Genomic DNA, 19,780 nt, shown 5'->3' on the forward strand with positions numbered 1-19,780 from the left:
CTATCTGTGAAGGGCTTTGTGTTGAGAAGTGCCAAGAATCAGGTTAAGCCATATCTGTGCTTATTTATTCTTTAAAGCAGTCCCTAAAGATAGTTGTTTCTTACTGATTTTTAAAATTTTTTTTCTTTTGTAAATTATTTTTAAATATTTCAGGCATTTTAAATACAATAAAGAATAGCTATAAAACTACTACTTTATTTTAAAAATTAACAAATACAAAATCCCTATGTATCCTTTATTTAATGAATTATTTCTTAATATATATTTTAATGATACATATTTATGGGGAATAGTGTGGTAATCTGATGCATTTATACAGTGTATAATGATTAGGGTAGTTGTCATGTGATCTCATCATCTGCCCTTTTCTGCACAAGAAACACTGTCCTAAGTGTAATCATTTTCACACACATTTTTTGGCTTGTCTAAATATGCATATACCTATGAAATGTATTGTATTATTCTCCTTGTGTTTAAATTTTATAGGAATGATTTGGTTTCTTCCCTCATTATCATGTGTTTAAGGTTTACTCATATAGAGGCTTGTGTCTCTGCATTTTTCAAGTTAACCTGCATGTTTTTTTTTATTATATGAATACACTAAAATGTATTATCCATTTTCCCAATGTTGGACATTTAGGTTAGGATACACACAATTTATATACTTCAAAATGTTCTTGGGTATTCTTAGTCTTTTCTGTTCCATATGGATATTAGAATCAGATTTGCGAGCTCTATGAAAAATGTTGGAATATTAACTGGAATTACATTGAATTTATATAACTAGCAGAGGAAAGTTAGTACCCTAATGATATTGAGGCTTGTGAATCATGAACACAATACAGTATATCTCTCCATTGATTTGGTCCTTTGTGTATGTTCTTCAACAAAGTTTAAAAATTTGGATTTAAAGAATGTCAAACACTTTTCTGTAGATTTGCTATTATTGTGGATGGGATATTTTAAAAAATTACATGTTCTAATTGGTTTTCCCAGATATATAGGCATGTTGTTGGTCATTTTCTTTTGATCTTGTATATAGCATCCTTCTTATCCTCTTTTCCGGTTTTCATAGTTTACCTTTGTATTCAATTTTGTCTTTCTCTCTCTGGGTACTACACATTTTATATTTTTGGTTGTCTCATTGTGCTGACAAAGATCTACAATATAACACAAAATTAGAAATAGCAGTTGATTCTAGTACTTCTGATATTAAGGGGAATATCTCTATTTTTCACTACTAAGTATAATGCTTACTATAAGATTTTGGTAAATCACCCTTATCATATTCACTAAATTCCTTTGTAGTCTTATTTTGCTAGGAGATTCTATCACACATAGTATCTAAATTTTAGTGCACTTTATATATATGATAATAATTTTTCTTTTATTATTATGAAATGAATTAAAGTAGAATGAATTAATTCAATGATAAACTACATTGATAGATTTTTCTAAAGTTAAACCATCTTGGAATTTGTGTTTACTTGGTTTTGATTTTTATACTAGGGAGTATGTGTATATTATTTGCTTGATTTTCAGATATTTTATTGGAGGTTTTGTAGCCATATTTATAAGTGAGATTCTATTTTTTGAAAAGTCTTTCTCTTTTTCTTACTCTATTTTTGAACTATAATATATAATCTCATAAGATGATCCAGGAAGCTTCCTCCTGCCTTTCCCTATTCTCTGGTATACTTTAAATGGAGATATCTATCCTCTGAAAATTTGATGAGACACCCAAAAAGCTGACCCATTTGCATTATCTGTCATATATAATATATATATTAGTTTATTATATATAACACATATATAAATTATATATATTATATATAACATAATATATTAGATATAAAACATATACGTAAATTTTGTATTTCTTCACAAGTTTGTTTTCTTAAAAAATATTTACTTCATTTAAAGTTTCAGATTTCCTAGAATAAAGTTGTTAGTAGCATTTCTCATTTATTTTTAAATTTTAATTTATTGTGTTTATTTATATCTTCATTTTTTTTCCTTGCTCTACTTTGTTTCTCTATTTTGGTATTCATTTCAAAGGCCTGAATTTTGGTTTCAATGATCTTTTCTATTATTTCTAATTCTGTTGACTTCTGTTGTTGCCTTCCATTGTTCCCTTCATCTTTTTATATGTAGTTCTTTTCAGAAATCCTTGAATTAGGCACTTTGCATACTACATTTTAATTTTTGTTTTCTGCTAAATACATTTCAGGCTATAAATTTCTTCTAAGTTACTTTCTAAGCCGCATCACACAAGTTTTTATAAGTAGTATTTTCACTGTTATTTAGTTTCTAATTTCCAATATAATTTTTAACTGTAACCCACAAATTATTTTAAAGTGTGTTGTTAATAAACAATTTTCTTGGGTTTCTCATTATCTTTTTATGATTTCTAATTTTACTTCATTTTGATAAAACAGCTTAATCTGTATGATATGGTATCTTTGCATTTGTTGAACCTATTCTATATATGTCCATTATATTAAAGTTCTTAAGTGTGCTACTCAAATTTTCAACATACTCACTAATTTTTTACCTTCTTCTTACTGATTATGAAATCATCTGTATGACTTACTGCAAGTCTGTGAGGTTTTGCTTTATAAATTTTTAAGCTACATATTCTTACAGTGTCTGGATTGTTAAATCTTCTTGCTGGATTATTTCTTTTGTCATTATATAATAGCTGTCTTTATCCATAATAATGCTTTATGCCTTGAAATCTATTTTCTCTTATTATGGTGACCTCAAGTTTCTCTAGGTTGCTATTCTTCTATTGTGCTTCTTGCTTCTATTAGTAACTTTTCTATGTTTGCATGTTTTTAGCACATTTGTTCTTAATACAAAGAACATACTAAATTTTCTTTTTCATTCAGTTTCAGATTTTTCTCTTTTAAATTGTGTGTTCAATTGGTTTTTATTTACTAGGATTACTGATGTGTTTGGATTTAGATCCTACCACCTTCTTTTGCGTCTCTTATTTACAGTATTTACTTTTTTCTTTCACCTGCCCCCCTTTCAGCCTTTTCTTTGATTGAATGAATTATCTTTATTTCCACCTTCTTATAGTTAGATGGCTATATATTCTGTTGCTGTTCTTTGAGTGGTCATTTTTAATGTTTTAACATTTTATTAAAATATAACACACATACAGAAAAAGTATGAGCACATAAGTGTACAGCTCAATAAATGATCCAAGTATGAAATACCTTTTAACCACTACCCCAGTGAAAATACAGGATGCTACCCTCAGAAGTTCCCTTTGGTTCCTTTCCCCAATTTTCATCTTCTTTCTCTCCTTCCCAAGGTTACTACTCTGCTTCTAATACTTGCCTGCTTTTAGGTAACTTTTAATGGAATCTTGATTTGGGGTATGATTTATTTTACCTAACATTATTTTTTGAGATGGCATTTTGCTATAGATCACTCATTTCTACTTTTATATGTCATTGTTTCACAATTAATTATTCATTCTCTTGCTAGTAGATACTTGAGGTGTTTCCAATATTTTTGTACATATAATTCTGCTAAGAGTACTTATACACATCTTTTCATGAAAACTTGCTTGCTTAGTTGAGAAAGTCTAAGAAATTGGAGTACTGAGTAACAAAGCATACTTATAACCAACTTCAGCAGACAATTTCAAATTTTTCACTAAAGGGGTTGTAGCAATTTAGACAAGTACATATGGTGAGATTCTCTGTTACCTCTCATTGTCAACAATACTTATTGCTATTACTATGGGTCTTTTAAATTCTTGTGGATGTGCAGTGGTATTTCATTATTACTTTAATTAGTATTTCCCTGATATGTGGTGATGCTAAGCACCTTTTCATCTGTATTAGGCCATTTAGATGACCTCTTTTATGTAGTGCCTGGTTAGTTCTGTTGCTCATTTTTCCAATAGGCCATATGTCTTTTAATTATTAATTTGAAGAAGTTGTGTATTCTGAATGTAAGCTCTTTTTCAGTTTTGTTTTCTGTGAATGTATTCTTCCAATTGTAGCATGTTTTCTCTTTTAATAAGCTCTTAATTCTGATGTAATTTATTTTATTATTTCTTACCTTTATGATCAGTATTTTTAGTACTCTTTAGAATTTTCTTTCTCCCTAAGATCATGAAATTATTTTCTAATGTTGGGTTCTAGAATCTTTGTCCATTGAGGTTTTCCACATTCATTTAGAATTGATTTCATATATAAGGTGAGATAGGGATGATTTTTTTTCTACTGGATATTCAGTTCCTCAAAACCATATAATTTTACATAACAGTCTTTTCCAATTTGTAGTGTCATCTTTACTATAAATCAGGTGTTCTTATGTGTTGCTCTTTGGTCTGTTTGCTAATGTGCCAATACCCACTGTCTAGTCTTTTTATTAACTACAGAACATCTTCTTGTTTTACTTTATTCTTTAGTTGATCAGTGTTCACACACACACACACACACACACACACACACACACACACACACAAAGGTACTGAGATATTAATTGGAATTACATTACATATACATAATAATTGGGGGAAAACTATCATCTTTCAAAATTGAGCTTTTTTAATCCATAAATAAAACTTCTAATTTATCTATTATTCCTTAATTTCACCCTAAAGATTTATAGTTTTCAGTATAGATTTTATACTTTTAAAAATGTTTTACTAGGTACATGGTATCATGATGCAGTTCTAAATAGTACTTAATACTTTTTCATTGTCTGCTGTTGACATATAGAAATATTTATTAACCTAGTTAGTATCTAGATGTCTTCTTAAATTTCATATGAATTAAAATTATGTAGATTATTTAGGGGTGTAAGCATAATGCTACTTTAAACAATTACAACATTATTCCTTTTCAATTTTTATATATTTTTTTATTTTTCTTACACTACTTCACTGGCTAGGACCTTTAAAATTATGTTGTATGGAAGTGATCATAGGTATCTTTTCTCAGTTTCAATAATATAAAAATATTTTAACATATCACTATTAAATATGATATTTTCTGTAGGTTTCTTGTGACTTTACCAGATTTAAAGTTCCTTTTAGTCTTAGTTTTTATCACAAATATATGTTTTGTTATTCCATTGATTTATTTTTCAAATATTAAACTGATCTTCTGTTCCTAGAAAAAAAAAACATGAATCGATCATGATATTGTTTCTTCTTATCTAATGCTTGATTTGCTGTTTTAATTTGTGTTTAGGATTTTTGCACTCATACACGTGGATTGTCCAGTGTTTTTCATTATCTCCTTGTTGAACTTTTATATTCGGGTTATACTGACCTCATAAAAGTACATTGTGAAGTATCTCCTGTTTTTCTATTCTTTGGAAAAGTATATTTAAGATTAGCATTTTTCTTCCTTACAATTTTGGCATATTTACAAGTTATCTGTGACTGAAGTTTTCTTTACAGGAATTACCTTCACTGTGGGTTATTCCTGTAAAGAAACTATTCAGTTCCCATTTTTTCTTGTGTTGTTGTCATTGTAAATTGAGTTTTCTGGGAATTGTTCATTTCATCAGAATTTTCAAGTATATTATCAAAAAAAATGTAATATCTGTACCAATATTATAGTTTTCATTTCTGATACAGGATATTAGGATCTTTTGTATTTTCTTCCTAATCAGTCCCCAACAGGGATTAATGAATTTTTTGGTCTACGCAAATCAAGTATTAGCTTTGTTTATCCTTTCTAGAGTATGTTTCTTTTTTACCACTTTCAGCTCTTATAATTATTATTTTTTTTCTACCTTCTTTTAGTTTAGTTTTTAGTTTTCATTTTTTTTGCTCTTCTTATAATTTCATAGAATGACTGCTTAGTTCATTGCTTTTCCACTGGTTTTCCTTTTAACCTTATACATTTTCCTATACACATGTATTTAGTTACATTATACAAGTTTTGATATGAGATACATTTCATTCATTTAAAACTGTTTTCTTATTTTCATGATTTTCTACTTGTTTCCATAGTTTATTCAGAAGTGCATTCTTGTTTTTCTAACATATGTGAATTTTATAGTCATCTTTTTTTACTAAAGTTTTATGTCTTAGTAGGTAGAAAATATCCTATATATAATTTCAATACTTTGAAATATGTTGAGATTTGGTTTAGAGCCCAGCATATGGTTAATATTTATAAATGTCCCATGTGCATTTGAAAATTATGTGTATTTTGGGCTGGGGATGTGGCTCAAGCAGTAGCGCGCTCGCCTGGCATGCGTGCAGCCCGGGTTCGATCCTCAGCACCACATACAAACAAAGATGTTGTGTCCGCCGAAAACTAAGAAATAAATATTCTCTCTCTCTCTCTCTCTCTCTCTCTCTCTCTCTCTCTCTCTCTCTCTCTCTCTCTTTTAAAAAAAAGAAAAAAAAAGAAAATTATGTGTATTTTGTAGTCATTTATTGCAATGTTCTATATATGTCAATTAGATCAAATCTGTTAATCATGTTGTTCAAATATTTCATGTTTTTCTAATCTGTGTGTTTATTCAGTTAATGAGCAAGGGAGACAGAAAGTATTTTGCTGCATTTACAAATTTTTCCTTTTTTCTTTTATATTCCTTTAACTTTACTTCATATATTTGTATTAATGTTTTCTTCAATATTGGAGATTTCTTAGTCATTATCTATTAAAATATTTTTTCTGCACCCATGAGACTGACAAAGCTGGACCCAGCTTCTAAGCCTTTTTTAACTTCTTCTACCATAACTGACAGACTCATCTACAGGAAAAATATTCATAAATGTCAGGCTCACCACTCTGGGTTTACTTTTCTCCTGGAACTTGACACAGTAATTCTTTACTGTTTTGTGAAATCCAGTATCTTCCAAAGGATTTTAAAATATTTTTTTTTACAGATTTTCTGGTTCTTATCAGGAAGGAATAGTAAAAATTACTTTGTCCTCTATTACTAGAAAGAGAATTCCACCTTTAAGTTTTCATATGCATAGTTGACAAAGTATCTCATGTAACTCCTGAACAATACAAGACTTTACAAATATTTCACTCAGGACATTCCAACTTACATATTATTATTTCATGGTATTTTATTCCCACATTGTTTTCTAACTCTCAAGCTTATTGCTGTTATCATTATCATCATTTTTACCATATCATCAATGCTTCCTGTCCATCTCTCTGAGATAGTGGGTGGAGTTTATCAGTCACCATTTCACTGAAATTGCAGATTTTCAAGAGTCCTGGCTTTCTGCAGGAGTTTCAGTCTGACTCTTCAACTTCAATGAACCCGAAGCTGCATCTCTTTTCCCTCTGTGGGCATAAATACACAAGCCTGTAGTCATTATTTTGTCTGATAATCCTCAAGGGTGCCAGAGAATGGACTCATGAGCTTAGTGCTTTGACTCATAGCATCTTCTTTGCCTATGGCACTTAAAGATTTCTCTTTCTTGTGAGTTATGATTTGAAAATTGTTCCATTATATCTAATTTTTCAGAGAGTTTACATTGAGAATAGCCTAGTCTACCATCTTGCTGATACTATTCATCTATTCCTTTTAGTTTTCAAGCAAAAACTAGAAATGATATGTTTCTTGTGCCTAAGATTTGTAACTGTCTCTATTTTTTTGAGTCAGTTCTGACTTGATTAGCTTTGGCCAATTAGTTCTTTAATCTTAGAATGACACTTTCAGTTCAAATTTTTAGTGTCTTGAAGGAGACTATTTAGGGAACAGAATTATAATCTCAGATTTACTACAAAAATGAAATTATAATCCCATATTATCAATCAGATTCAGAACTAAGATATAAGGACTAAAGACTATTTCAGGATAATTTTATCTAAGCTATCACTTATTAGACCAAGGCTGAACTTTTTTTAATTAATTTTTAGTGGTCAATGGATCTTTATTTTATTTATTTATATGCAGTGCTGAGAATGGAACCCAGTGTCTCACACATGCTAGGCAAGTGCTCTACCACTGAGCCACAGTCCCAACCCCAAGCCTGAACTTTTTAAAATATATTTTTCTGTGGTCTAGACTTTTCTTACAACCTGGTGATTCCCTGAACAACTTCCTGTTCACTCTTTCACCTCTTCCAGTCCACCTTAGATACAATTCTTCCTATAGTCATCCACAATTTTCATATTGATAAACCAAATGGGCCCATCCCTGCCTATGTCTTACTTGACCTCTCAGCATTGTTGATTACATGTAACCTCTCCTTTCTTGAAATAGTGCCCTCTTTGGGCTTTGTTTAGTTATACCACAGTTTTGCTGAATTTCCTCCTATCACTCCTATCCCTCTCCTTCACAGATTCCTTTGTTTGGTATTCCTTTTTCAACCTGATCTTTTTAATTTTAAATGAAAAATAATAATTGTATGTATTATAACAATCTATCCATTCAATAAATCTTTGATTATTTCATGGATCATTCCTGAGACTCTTCTGTTTTCTTTCTTTAGGGATATCAACAAGATCCATGCTTTTAAATACTACCTATAGACTAAAGATTTTATATCTCAGTCCTAATCTGTCAGAATAATGTATCTTACTGATTAATTGACATTTTTACTTGGCTCTCTATATGTATTCTAAGGTTTATTGGGTGGTCTTACACCCTTATTCCTCCCCTAACTTTTCCCATTCCATTAATAGTAGCATTATCCATTTATTTGTTTAAGACAAACTTTTATTTTCCCTTTTCTTTATCACCCATATGTAACAATTGAGGAAGTCCTGATGGTTCTGCCTCTAAAATATATCTCAAAGCTCCCCATTCTACCTTTGAGGTGTATATATTTACTTTCATTGTATACTTATACAAGCAGAGATTAAGAGAGCATGTTGGTAAGTTGTCCAAGGGTACATAGCTATTAAGCAGAGTTAACAGGTATGTAGGTTTCTTTATTTCAAATCTACTAGTCTTTCCATTATTTCCTCACCTTCAAAAATATTTGTGAATAATTTAATGAACAAAATGATACAAATTATAATAATATCCACAACCAAAGCTTTATCAGAAAAATATTGGCGCTCACTGAAAAAGTACTCTACTACCTATGAAGTCTATTAATATCATTGCATCTCTATACCTCTTAACATATAAAACCAGTTTCAGAGGTGGGCATGGTAGCACACGCCTGTAATCCCAGCAGCTCAGGAGGCTGAAACAAGAGGATCATGAGTTCCAAGCCAGCCAGCCTCAGCAAAAGTGAGGCACTAAGCAGCCCAGTGAGACCCTGTCTCTAAATAAAATACAAAACAAGGCTGGGGATGTGGCTCAGTGGTCAAGTACCCTCGAGTTCAATCCCTTGTACCAAAAAAAAAAAAAAAGCCACAGTTTCAGAATTGAAGTCTATGAAACAGACAACTTAGCTTCTGCAAACCTTTTTGTTCTTTGTGGCCATTAAATCCAACTCCATTGCATTCTTTCAGTATTGGACTTCTCATCTAACAAGTGAATTTACATCAAGAAAAGACTTGGGCGAGCTTTTATTTGGTCTCTCTATTGATATTCAACATTTTTCATCAAACAGTCGAGGGGATAAAGGAGGAACTTCAGCAGAGCCAATACACACCATCATTATATTGCCTAATATTGAACACATGTCAGAATAAGAAGACTATGTACTTTGATCCACCAGGAGTCATTTTGTATGATTGTATGATCAGAGAAACCAGTTGATTACTGTCATTGGAAGTTTTACCTTTTGTATATTATTCATGGTACTAGAAAGTTATCTTTCCAATTATTGAAGTTGTCTTCCTGAATGAAGTTAGCGAACTATTTTATTGTTTTTTCCCCCAGTGATTTCTTGTAGTATCATAAAATTCCTGCAACATTATCTGTCATCTTAATGAATTTTTAGGGAAAACTCCTTGGCATTTGTTGGACATTCATTGCATTTCTCAGCCTTGAATGTCATTATCATGCTATAGAATTCTCAAAATCAATTTGGGTTAGGGTTTATTTTGTACTGGATACTTAACTACCTTTCTTACAGAATTTCTTGTATGTTCACCAAGATGCTAGGGATTTTTGTGACATTTTATTTACATACAGTGTTCATTACCACTTTGTTTAAAATAAGTGTGGACTAGGATAGTTATTAATTCTCATGTTTTTAGAAAGAATGAATGTTATATTTAACAAAATATGTTAATATATGTTCTTTGAATTCCCCACAGAGCTCTGTACCATGGAGTGTGGTAGCCATGGGGTCTGCTCAAGGGGAATTTGCCAATGTGAAGAAGGCTGGGTAGGACCAACATGTGAAGAACGCTCCTGTCATTCTCACTGTGCTGAACATGGCCAATGCAAAGATGGAAAATGTGAGTGCAGCCCTGGATGGGAGGGCGACCACTGCACAATTGGTAAGTACCACCATACTTTGACCAAAGTAAATTGGGCTAATGAGAAGTAAAGCTGTCTAGTGAGTCAGTGGCCAGAATTTTAGTAGAACTTGAAGTTGGAAAAGAGGAGGACATGGAGGGTTGGCTAAAAGTTTCCAACTTTTGTGAACTGGAAGGGTTCTTATTTTGTTGATAATATTCTACTTATTCCTTATGTCATTTTTCTTACTCATTACCTCAGTATTCCTTATATTTTCTGTTTCAAGTGCTGTGAGTATACTCAAAGAAAAGATGATACATTGGAATAAAGTGTCATTAGTTAATAAGAGAAGTGCTTTTGTTGTGAAGGTAACATTCACTGCCCATTTTTTCCCTTTGAAAAGTATAGGTTGTTTCGGTTGAAAGCACTTAGAGGCAATTTCATTAAATGGGACTACTTTAACAGAGGCCATTTGATATCATTAGAGGCTGTCTTTAATGTATATGAGGAAGACACTCCTAACCTATCATCAATAGAACATCTGTGTCAAATTGTTTATCCTTATTTGGTAGTACAGAGTTAGTACTGAAGTATCTACCCTCTTTCACCCTTGTCACCAATTTCATGAATTTTCAGGATACTGCCTATAAGAACATTCAGTAGGCATGGGAATGACTACATAATAATTTATTTTGTGATATTTGTGTTATAAAATACAATGATAATAATTAAGATTTCCATAATAAAACACTTCCCCCCCCAAAAATAAAGCCCTTGACACATACACATGCCTGCCACAAAGGTTTCTTGCATAGAAAGAGGGACATGTACAATTCCCATTGTTCAGCTAGGGAAAGTAGGTCATAGTGTTCCAGTGGCACTCCATGACTAGACAAAAAATTCACACAGCAAAGGCAAGGGAGGAGGTTTCTAGATATATAATTCATTATTTGTGTGCTTTTCTCCCCAGTAGGCTACACTTTAGCTTTCATTTTTAGGTGAAAGTATTTTGTTATAATGGTTCGAACCTGCCAAAGTAATGTATAATATATATAACATATAATCTTAATAAACTACATTACTACCATCCTAAAAGTACAGTAAGTCTTTTTCTGTGACTATGAAAAATATTTAAGATTCATTAAAAAGGTGGTGAGGGGTGAGATTCAGATGCAGCTTAAGTAATTGCATTCCTGCACTACAGTAAGTTTATTGCCTTCACATAAGAGGATTTAAATATTGTGATGATTACCAAAGATGGCTACTCCAGAATTCCCTTCTAAAGATATTACTAATAAGAAGTTGAAGCTAGTGCTCTTTCACAGCAGTTATTACTGAAATGTAAAAATGCAGTTCTTATACTTTTAGTGAAATATGACACTTTTTTAGGAAGCCTAATAGAGTTTCTTGTAGAAAAGCCATTAATATTTTTCCCACAGAAAATATTATTCACAAACGTCACAGGCCAGTGTACCAACTTTTGAGCTGCAGGCATTTCATCAGTTCAGAGTTTGCTGTTCTCCTCCCAGGCCACAGATGGTAAACCATTAGTACATGTTGTATAGTTTTGGTCTCCCAGAAATTCATTCAATCACTCTTTTCCCTCCTTTTTTTAGCACACTACTTAGATGCTGTTCGAGGTAAGACTTTTCTCATCAGTTTTATAGCAGAAATAAACTTTAAGCAGAAAATATGCATGTGGGCAATGAAGGGTGGTGTTTTGGTTGTTTTTTTGTTTGTTTGTTTTATGTTTTATTTGGTTTGTTTTTGCTTTTGGCAACTTTATATAAGAGTAATATTGTCAGATTCAGACCATAATAGTTGAACTAAAAGGTAATTTGTTTTACCAACTTCCAAAAGTCACTTATTCACATAGAATAGAATGGACCGACAAGAAGATTTTTTTTTTAAGTTATTGATGGACCTTTATTTTATTTATTTATTTTTATGTGGTGCTGAGAATCAAACCCACTGGCACACACACACTAGACAAACGCTCTACCACTGAGCTACATTAGGGCCTCTGACGAGAAGTTTTAAGGACTAATTTTCTTTGTCTTTTTATTGGGTTTGTGTGTGTGTGTGATGTGTGAGTGGGTAGGTGGGTGGATGTGTACAACACACACAGACGTAATTATTAAGTAAACTAGGTTTAGTTAGGTAAACTACTTTTTTAGCATACGAAATATCTCTAAATCCATATACAAGGACTCTAAAGTCCTAACAAGGGCAGAATTATCCCCTTAGAAGTACCCCATTATCCATCCCTGCAGGGATCTGCCTTTGACAGACAAAGGGATTTTCTGTCAAATATGCTAGTATCTTTCATCACTTCAGCTTCAGAAGTTGAATATATCCAAAATTATCCCCAATTTCTCCTTATCCATTAAATATCCATTAGAATGGATCTGGATACATTACTTTCTCAAGTTTATGTATGTTCAGCCTGTGCCATGACTTGAGGATATATATATATAACTTTTCATATTTTCCAACAGCCATCTGTCATTTTATTTTAAAGATTCTTTTTTTCCTCTGGTCTGTTGATAATTGCATAGAAAACTGTTTGAAAAGAACACTGGATTACTTCTACAAATTTTTTAATTTATTTTTTGTTCTTCAAAATTATGAGATTCTCTGTCAAAGGCAGAAAATAAAACGAATTTTGACTGTATTATCTCAATAAAATCCAAGTCTCTGACCTTGTATTGCTACTGGGAAAATATCCAAAAGATATATGCTATTATTGCTGTCTCTGTTCATCTGCCACTGATCACTTGGCACATGCAGTTACCTTTTAATAGAGCCTATCTCTGAACTACTGGTAGAAAGAATAGGGCATTTGAAAAAAGAAAATTAAGAAAAGTCTAAAGAGGGACCTTTATTGGTGTTGATGCTTTATCAATGGATAAAGGCCATTTAAACATTACACTTTCATATTAAATATATTTTCCACTTACTCTCTAGAATTCTAAAAGTCTAAATCAGACATGGATTAATTCCATAAACATTTGCTGAGCATGTAATATTATCGTTACAGGCATACTATTATGCTAGCTTCTGTGGGAGACATGAGAGAAGCAAATATTCCAATTGGCACTCAAATCAATAATAATCTTAAAAGTAGATACAAATCAATTGCAGCATATTTCTAAGGCACCATATGAACAAATAGTTAATGGTATGGTCTGAACTGTATATCCACATACCTAAGTCCTGAAACAATACATCACAAGGGAAAAATCAGCATAGACTAGAAGTAGTCAGGGAAAGTTGCTCTTCACAGAAACTACTATATTTTTCCAACTTATTGACCATACAGCATTATCTTTCCTATTTTGATTGAGATGAGGAGACACGTTTTTCGAAAAGAAACAAAAAACATTTCTTATTCCCACCATAGTTTTCATCCTGTCCAAACTAGAGGTTGGGAATTGGGGTTAGCATTAATAATGCTTAATTGGCTCTCTAAGGAAAAGCACTGCAAAGTAAGGGATAACAAGTTCCCTGGGAAGGTTTTGCAAGTAAGCAAGCTCCTCTTCCATTTATTCAACACCTCATCTGAATGGGGCCCAGATGATTAGGTGTTTCCCTGTAGGCAGATACATCATCGTTGGCCAAGCCCATTCTGATGTCTCTGTGATTGTTACTCTCTGCTTTCTTTTCAGATGGCTGCCCAGGGCTCTGCTTTGGAAATGGACGATGTACCCTGGATCAAAATGGTTGGCACTGTGTGTGTCAGGTGGGATGGAGTGGGACAGGTTGCAATGTTGTCATGGAAATGCTTTGTGGAGACAACTTGGACAATGATGGAGGTCAGTAATTTATAAAATGCTCATGTAAAAAAGGATTAGCAAAGCTTTGAGCACAGTGGTAACCAACCTGGACAAGGGTGAAAATTATTCTCAGTATAAATGATATTGAAGTTATACTACTTCTTAATCTCAATAATATTAAAAAGATATCATTTATTGAAGATTTGCTATGACCAAGCAATAATCTAAACTCATTGTGTACGTTAAATCTCCTTTAATTCCCCCAATATCTTTATGAGATATGGGAAATATTATTTTCCCTATTTGTAAATGGGAAAACTAAGGCTCAAGGTAGAGTAGTAAATGACTTATCCAAGGTCACGCATCTAGAAAGTAGCAGAGGCAAGTTTTCAATTCACAACTTCAGAGTTGTTTTTTTAACATGCTGCCACCATAACTATGGCATTTATTATACTAAATTTAATTAATGTACCACAGTGCAAGCTGTCAGATGTTAGTGTACTTGGCACTATATACACTGCAAAATATTACTTGGTCTTAATTCTCTACAGCTCTCTCGTTTCTCTACCTCTTGGTAACACTTAATATCTTTCAGAGGGAACAGCATGGAGACAATTCACAATAGATTTTTTTGTGTATTTAATTCAAGATCTACACTTTTTAAAGTTTTATTATTTTTATTGAGATATAATATTTTACGTATTTAGAGTTTTCAGTACAATAATTTGATATACATATATAATGTATAATAAATAATCAAATCAAGATAAAGTGTATTCTCATCTTCTCAATCATCAATCATTTCTGTGAGTTGGGAATTGTCATACTCTTCTACTTATATTAAATATTTCATAGATCAGTGTAACTAGTAGATATCCTGCTGTGGTATAGAAAATCAAAACTAAATTCTCCTATCCAACTGTATTTTGGTACTCTTTTATTTAACTTCTTTCCATCCTCCTCCCTCCCATTCTTCTCAGTGTCTAGTGGCCACTATTCCATCCCATTCTTCTACGAAATCAACTTTTAGATTGTGTGCACATGGCACGTTAAAAAGCTACACATGACCCCTAGGCTACAAGGCAACCACTTCTATTTGAGTCAAGTTGATAAAAATATCTAATGCATTGTAAAATCAGACTTCAAAGCTGCCCAAACCACCTCTGAGTACACTTAAAATAACAATTCTTCGCTTTCCCCATACTTCCTTCCCAAGAAAACATGAAATATCAACAAATTCTAATTTCTGTCTATTAAAAATGAAATAGATTATTTAATTTGACTCTGTAGTTTTCTGTATTACTTAGACAATTGAATTCCTTGTCATTTGAATTCAAATATGGAGCTTAAATCAATGTTGTGATCATCTTTTTCACTGCTGTGACTAAAGGACATTACCAGCACAATTATAGAATAGGAAAAGTTTATCTGAGGACTCACAATTTCAGGGGGTCTTAGTCCATAGAAGGCTGGCTCCATTCCTTGGGACTCTAGGTGAGGCAAAACATCATGGCAGAGTGTGTGGCAGAGGGAAGCAGCTCATGTCATGATGATCAAGAAACAGAGACTTCACTCTCCAGATACAAATATATACCCCTAAACCAGGCCCTAATTTCCACCTCCTCCAGCTACACACTACCACTTCAGTTGCCATTCAGTTAATCCCATCAGGTGAGTAATTCACTGATTGGTTAAGACTCTTAAAACTCAATTATTTATCCTCTGAACCTTCTCATATTGTCCCACATGTGAGCTTTTGGGGGACATCTCCCATCCAAACCATAACAATCAATGATTCAGCAATCATGACCTAAGTACTAAACTGGAGTTTTTTCCATTCACTTATTCTGGCTAGAACAAAACGAAAATGGGTTGATAATAACATTAACTGTCTATATGGTGGTTGTAATTATTAAATGAAATAATTCAACTGAAACAGTGAAAGGACAATAAACAACACCCACCCCCCCCCCCACACACACATATATATACACATCCCTTAGAACAGACCATTTCTAAAGAGACTATTTACTACACATATAAATGAAAGCCTTGTTTTGGAAGCCAGAATAAGATTTAAAATTAAATGATAAACTGATCAACTACTTAGCTGACTTTTATGGCCCTTCAAAACTCATCTTCACCTTCATTTTCTTTCTTTTCATTAATATTCCTCTTACTTGGTAGCCTTTATATTAGTCAGATTTCCATCACCATGACAAAACACCTAAGAAAATCAATTTAAAGGAATTAAAATTTATTTTTGGCTTACAGTTTCAGAGGTTTGAGTTCATAGTCACGTGACTCCATTGTTTCTGGCCTGTGATGAGACAATACATTATGTTAGAAGGGCATGGCAAAATGGAGCTGCTCACCTTTGTCTTTCCTGCTCATGGTGGCCAGAAAGCAGAGAAGGAAAGGGAAAAGGAAAGGAAAGGAGAAAGAAAGAAAATGATTCAGGGTTCAAATATTCCCTTCAAAGGCACACACCCAGTAACCTTCCTCCTCCAAGTAGCCCCTAACTCCTAACTACCCCCAACTCACTAGCTCCCAATAGCACCACCAGCTGGGGACAAGCCTTTGACACCTGAGTCTTCAGGGGACATTCCAGATTCAAACTATCATAGCCTTCTCCTCTATTCAGAGAATGCTCTGTCTACTATTTAAGTCTCAATTCAAGCCACAGCTCCCATGAATACTCTTGACATTCACCACCTCAATCTGCCCTAGTACTTATAATATACATTACATATAATCAAATGCCTAATTATATTCTATCTTTATGTTTTTCTTGCTATACATGTAGCATGACCCATAGCCCATAATATATTAGTCAGATATTCATCTCTGTAGCCAAAATACCTAACCAAAAAAACAACTTACAGAAGGAAAAATTTTAATTGGGTGCTAGCAGTTTCAGAGATTCTGTCTATGGTCCTTGTACTCCATTGCTCTGGGCCTAAAGTGAAGCAGAACAACCTAGCAGAGAGCATGGCAAAGGAAAACTGCTCAACTCTTGCCAGCAGGGAAGCAGAGAGAACAAGTAGGGCACCAGGAACAAAATATAAACCCCAAAGACATGTCCCCAGTGACCTACTTCTTCAAGCCATACCCTATCTACCTACAGTTACCACTCCTTTAGTCCATTCAGATTATTAATCCAGAAATAGATTAATCTATTGGTTAAGTTACAGCTCTCATAATCTAATCACTTCAAGCTTTTTTTTTTTTTTGAGTAACACCTCATATCCAAACCATAACACATAGGTGTATGCCCAATATAATTAAAAATAATGCACCTCACTTGTATTCAGGGATTACTATGTACCAGTCAGTGTGCTGAACCCTTTATTTGAATAATTTCATTTAATCCCATGATGTACGAACTACCATGGATGCTATGTTACAAATTAGGTAACTGAAACACAGAGAAATTAAGAAAGTTACTGAATATCATACAGCAAGCAAGTGATAGATCCAAGATGTAAAAGTGGGTGATCTGCCTCACTAGTACAATTATAGAGATTTCTCAGTTAATATATTAATTAAAAGGTTATGTTCACAAAATACATTAAAAACCTATGCAATTATAATTTCTGACTCAGTTAAGGTTGAGCCAAAATAAGTTTCCTGTCTTAGTCAAGTAATAAAAATAATTGAATATTTAATTATCAAGCATTTTTATGGCCTCAAGGTCACCTCAAGGCAGACAAAAATGTTTAATGAATGGATCAATTAAATATTAATGAATTAATGGATTATCAATTTTCAATGTCTGTGGTATATGTGAATACAGAAATTATAGAAATTTTTTTTCTGAATGTGTATTGACCTCTGAACATTTCTTAAAAACTGTGTATCTATATGCAAATTAAAAATCAAAGACCCTGATATGAGCTTAGTGTATTTTTATGATTGTCTCTTTAGGGAGCAGGGGTGGAAGGCTCCTTGAGAGTTTCAATTACCATTTTATTCCTTTAGTAAGATTAAGATGATATTGATGATAAATATAGATTCAATTCTACTTTGAGATAGAAAGATAGATTGAATAACCTCTGAAAGCACCATGACTAAGCTTTTAGACCAATAATTCCACTTTCATAATGTCTAAGTATTACCCCTAAGAATACATTAAATACCCTTCACTTGATGATCTCAGTTTATCAGAAAAGCTCGATTCATTTAGTTGAATATGACTAATGATTAACATTTGAATACTTGTTTGTATATGTGTATGTATATTTTAATTAAATCAGAAAGTGTCAATTGAATCTTTTCTTAAAGTAGTCCTAATTTTTAAAATGTAATTCTTGAGAAATTTTCCAATCAAAAACATCACTTTCAAGCAGTTGCTTCAAGTAGTTGCTACTTGATTACTTCATATTATAGCTGATATTTAAAGCATGGTGGGATTTTTTTTTTTTGCATCGTGATCAGCTTTGAATATTCATTAGTGTTGCTGCTACTTCCTACAGCTTTGACTTTAGTTACACTCTGATTCAATGCATTGTGACTCTTAGTAACTAATTGGGCTGCATTGAATATGTGGGTGACAGCTTCACTATAAGCCATCTAAGAGCTCCTTGAACAGTAAAAACAAAACAGAGAAAATAACCTTTGCATTTTTTTCTTAACATGCAAAAAGGAAATTTATCTTACTATAAAAGCTAATTACTGTAGAAATCACACACCTATCAAATGTTTTGACCTCATTTATCCTGTTAGTTAACAAGCATTTAACATGTACACAAACCTATGCTTGGAGGAGGAGACTTAACATTGATATTATGGTGAACACATTTTCATGGTTAATCGTGGTCTAATTTGGACGTTAGGAAATATGATCACCATATATTACATGCACATATGAATTGACATGAAAAAAGTATTTAAATATTATATTGACTGAATCGCAGTAGCTAAAACAAAGAATAATGAAGGGAACCATCAGACATTAAAGTATAATTCAAAGATATGATAATTAAAATAAAGTGGTACTGATATTATAACAGACAGATCAAGAAAACCAAAGCTCTAGAACACACCCAATCACAAATAAAACTTTGTTATATCATAAATCCAGGATCAAACAGTGCGGAAAAGAAGCATTATGAAATAAATGGTGCTAGGACAACTATTAAAAGAAAAAAAAAACCTTAGATTCAGCTCATAGCATATGCCAAAAGAATAAGATAAATAAAAACACTCCAGCTAGATTATTGAGTTAAAGGTAAACTTCAAATACCATGAAAAGAAAATAAAGGTGACAGATACTACATTGGAAAAGAGATCTTCAAATTAAAAGCAAAGAAAGAAACTACAATAGGAAAAAATGATAATTATTTTTGAGAGAGAGAATTTTTAATGTTTTTTTTTAGTTTTCGGTGGACACAGCATCTTTGTTTGTATGTGGTGCTGAGGATCGAACCCGAGCCGCACGCACGCCAGGCGAGCACGCTACAGCTTGAGCCACATCCCCAGCCCCCAAAATGATAAATTTGACAGTAAAAATTTAAAACAATGTTACAATTTTTGCCTTAATTAAAAACCATCCAATATCTAAATATTTGGATCAATCAAATTCTGCATTGGCTGGTCACCAGCCGTATGTCAGTATTTTAATTTTATTTAAAATTTGGGTTTTTTTTTTTAAATTTTCACTAGGTACATGTGAAGTGCAGTAGCCACAT

General features: G+C 32.5%; 1 protein-coding gene across 5 annotated transcripts in view; it reads left to right on the forward strand.

Annotated features, from left to right (window-relative positions):
- Positions 1–19,780, forward strand: part of Tenm1 (teneurin transmembrane protein 1) — a 780,422-nt gene that overhangs the window by 589,162 nt on the left and 171,480 nt on the right. For all 5 annotated transcript variants that reach the window (XM_040285140.2, XM_078034300.1, XM_005319330.4 and 2 more), the window contains 3 exons: positions 10,170–10,355; positions 11,931–11,954; positions 13,983–14,129. In XM_040285140.2, coding sequence (XP_040141074.2) covers positions 10,170–10,355; positions 11,931–11,954; positions 13,983–14,129 — 357 coding nt within the window. The remainder of the gene's footprint in view (positions 1–10,169; positions 10,356–11,930; positions 11,955–13,982; positions 14,130–19,780) is intronic.

The sequence above is a fragment of the Ictidomys tridecemlineatus genome, chromosome X (genome assembly GCF_052094955.1).
Source record: "Ictidomys tridecemlineatus isolate mIctTri1 chromosome X, mIctTri1.hap1, whole genome shotgun sequence".
In the NCBI taxonomy this organism is placed as follows: Eukaryota; Metazoa; Chordata; class Mammalia; order Rodentia; family Sciuridae; genus Ictidomys; species Ictidomys tridecemlineatus.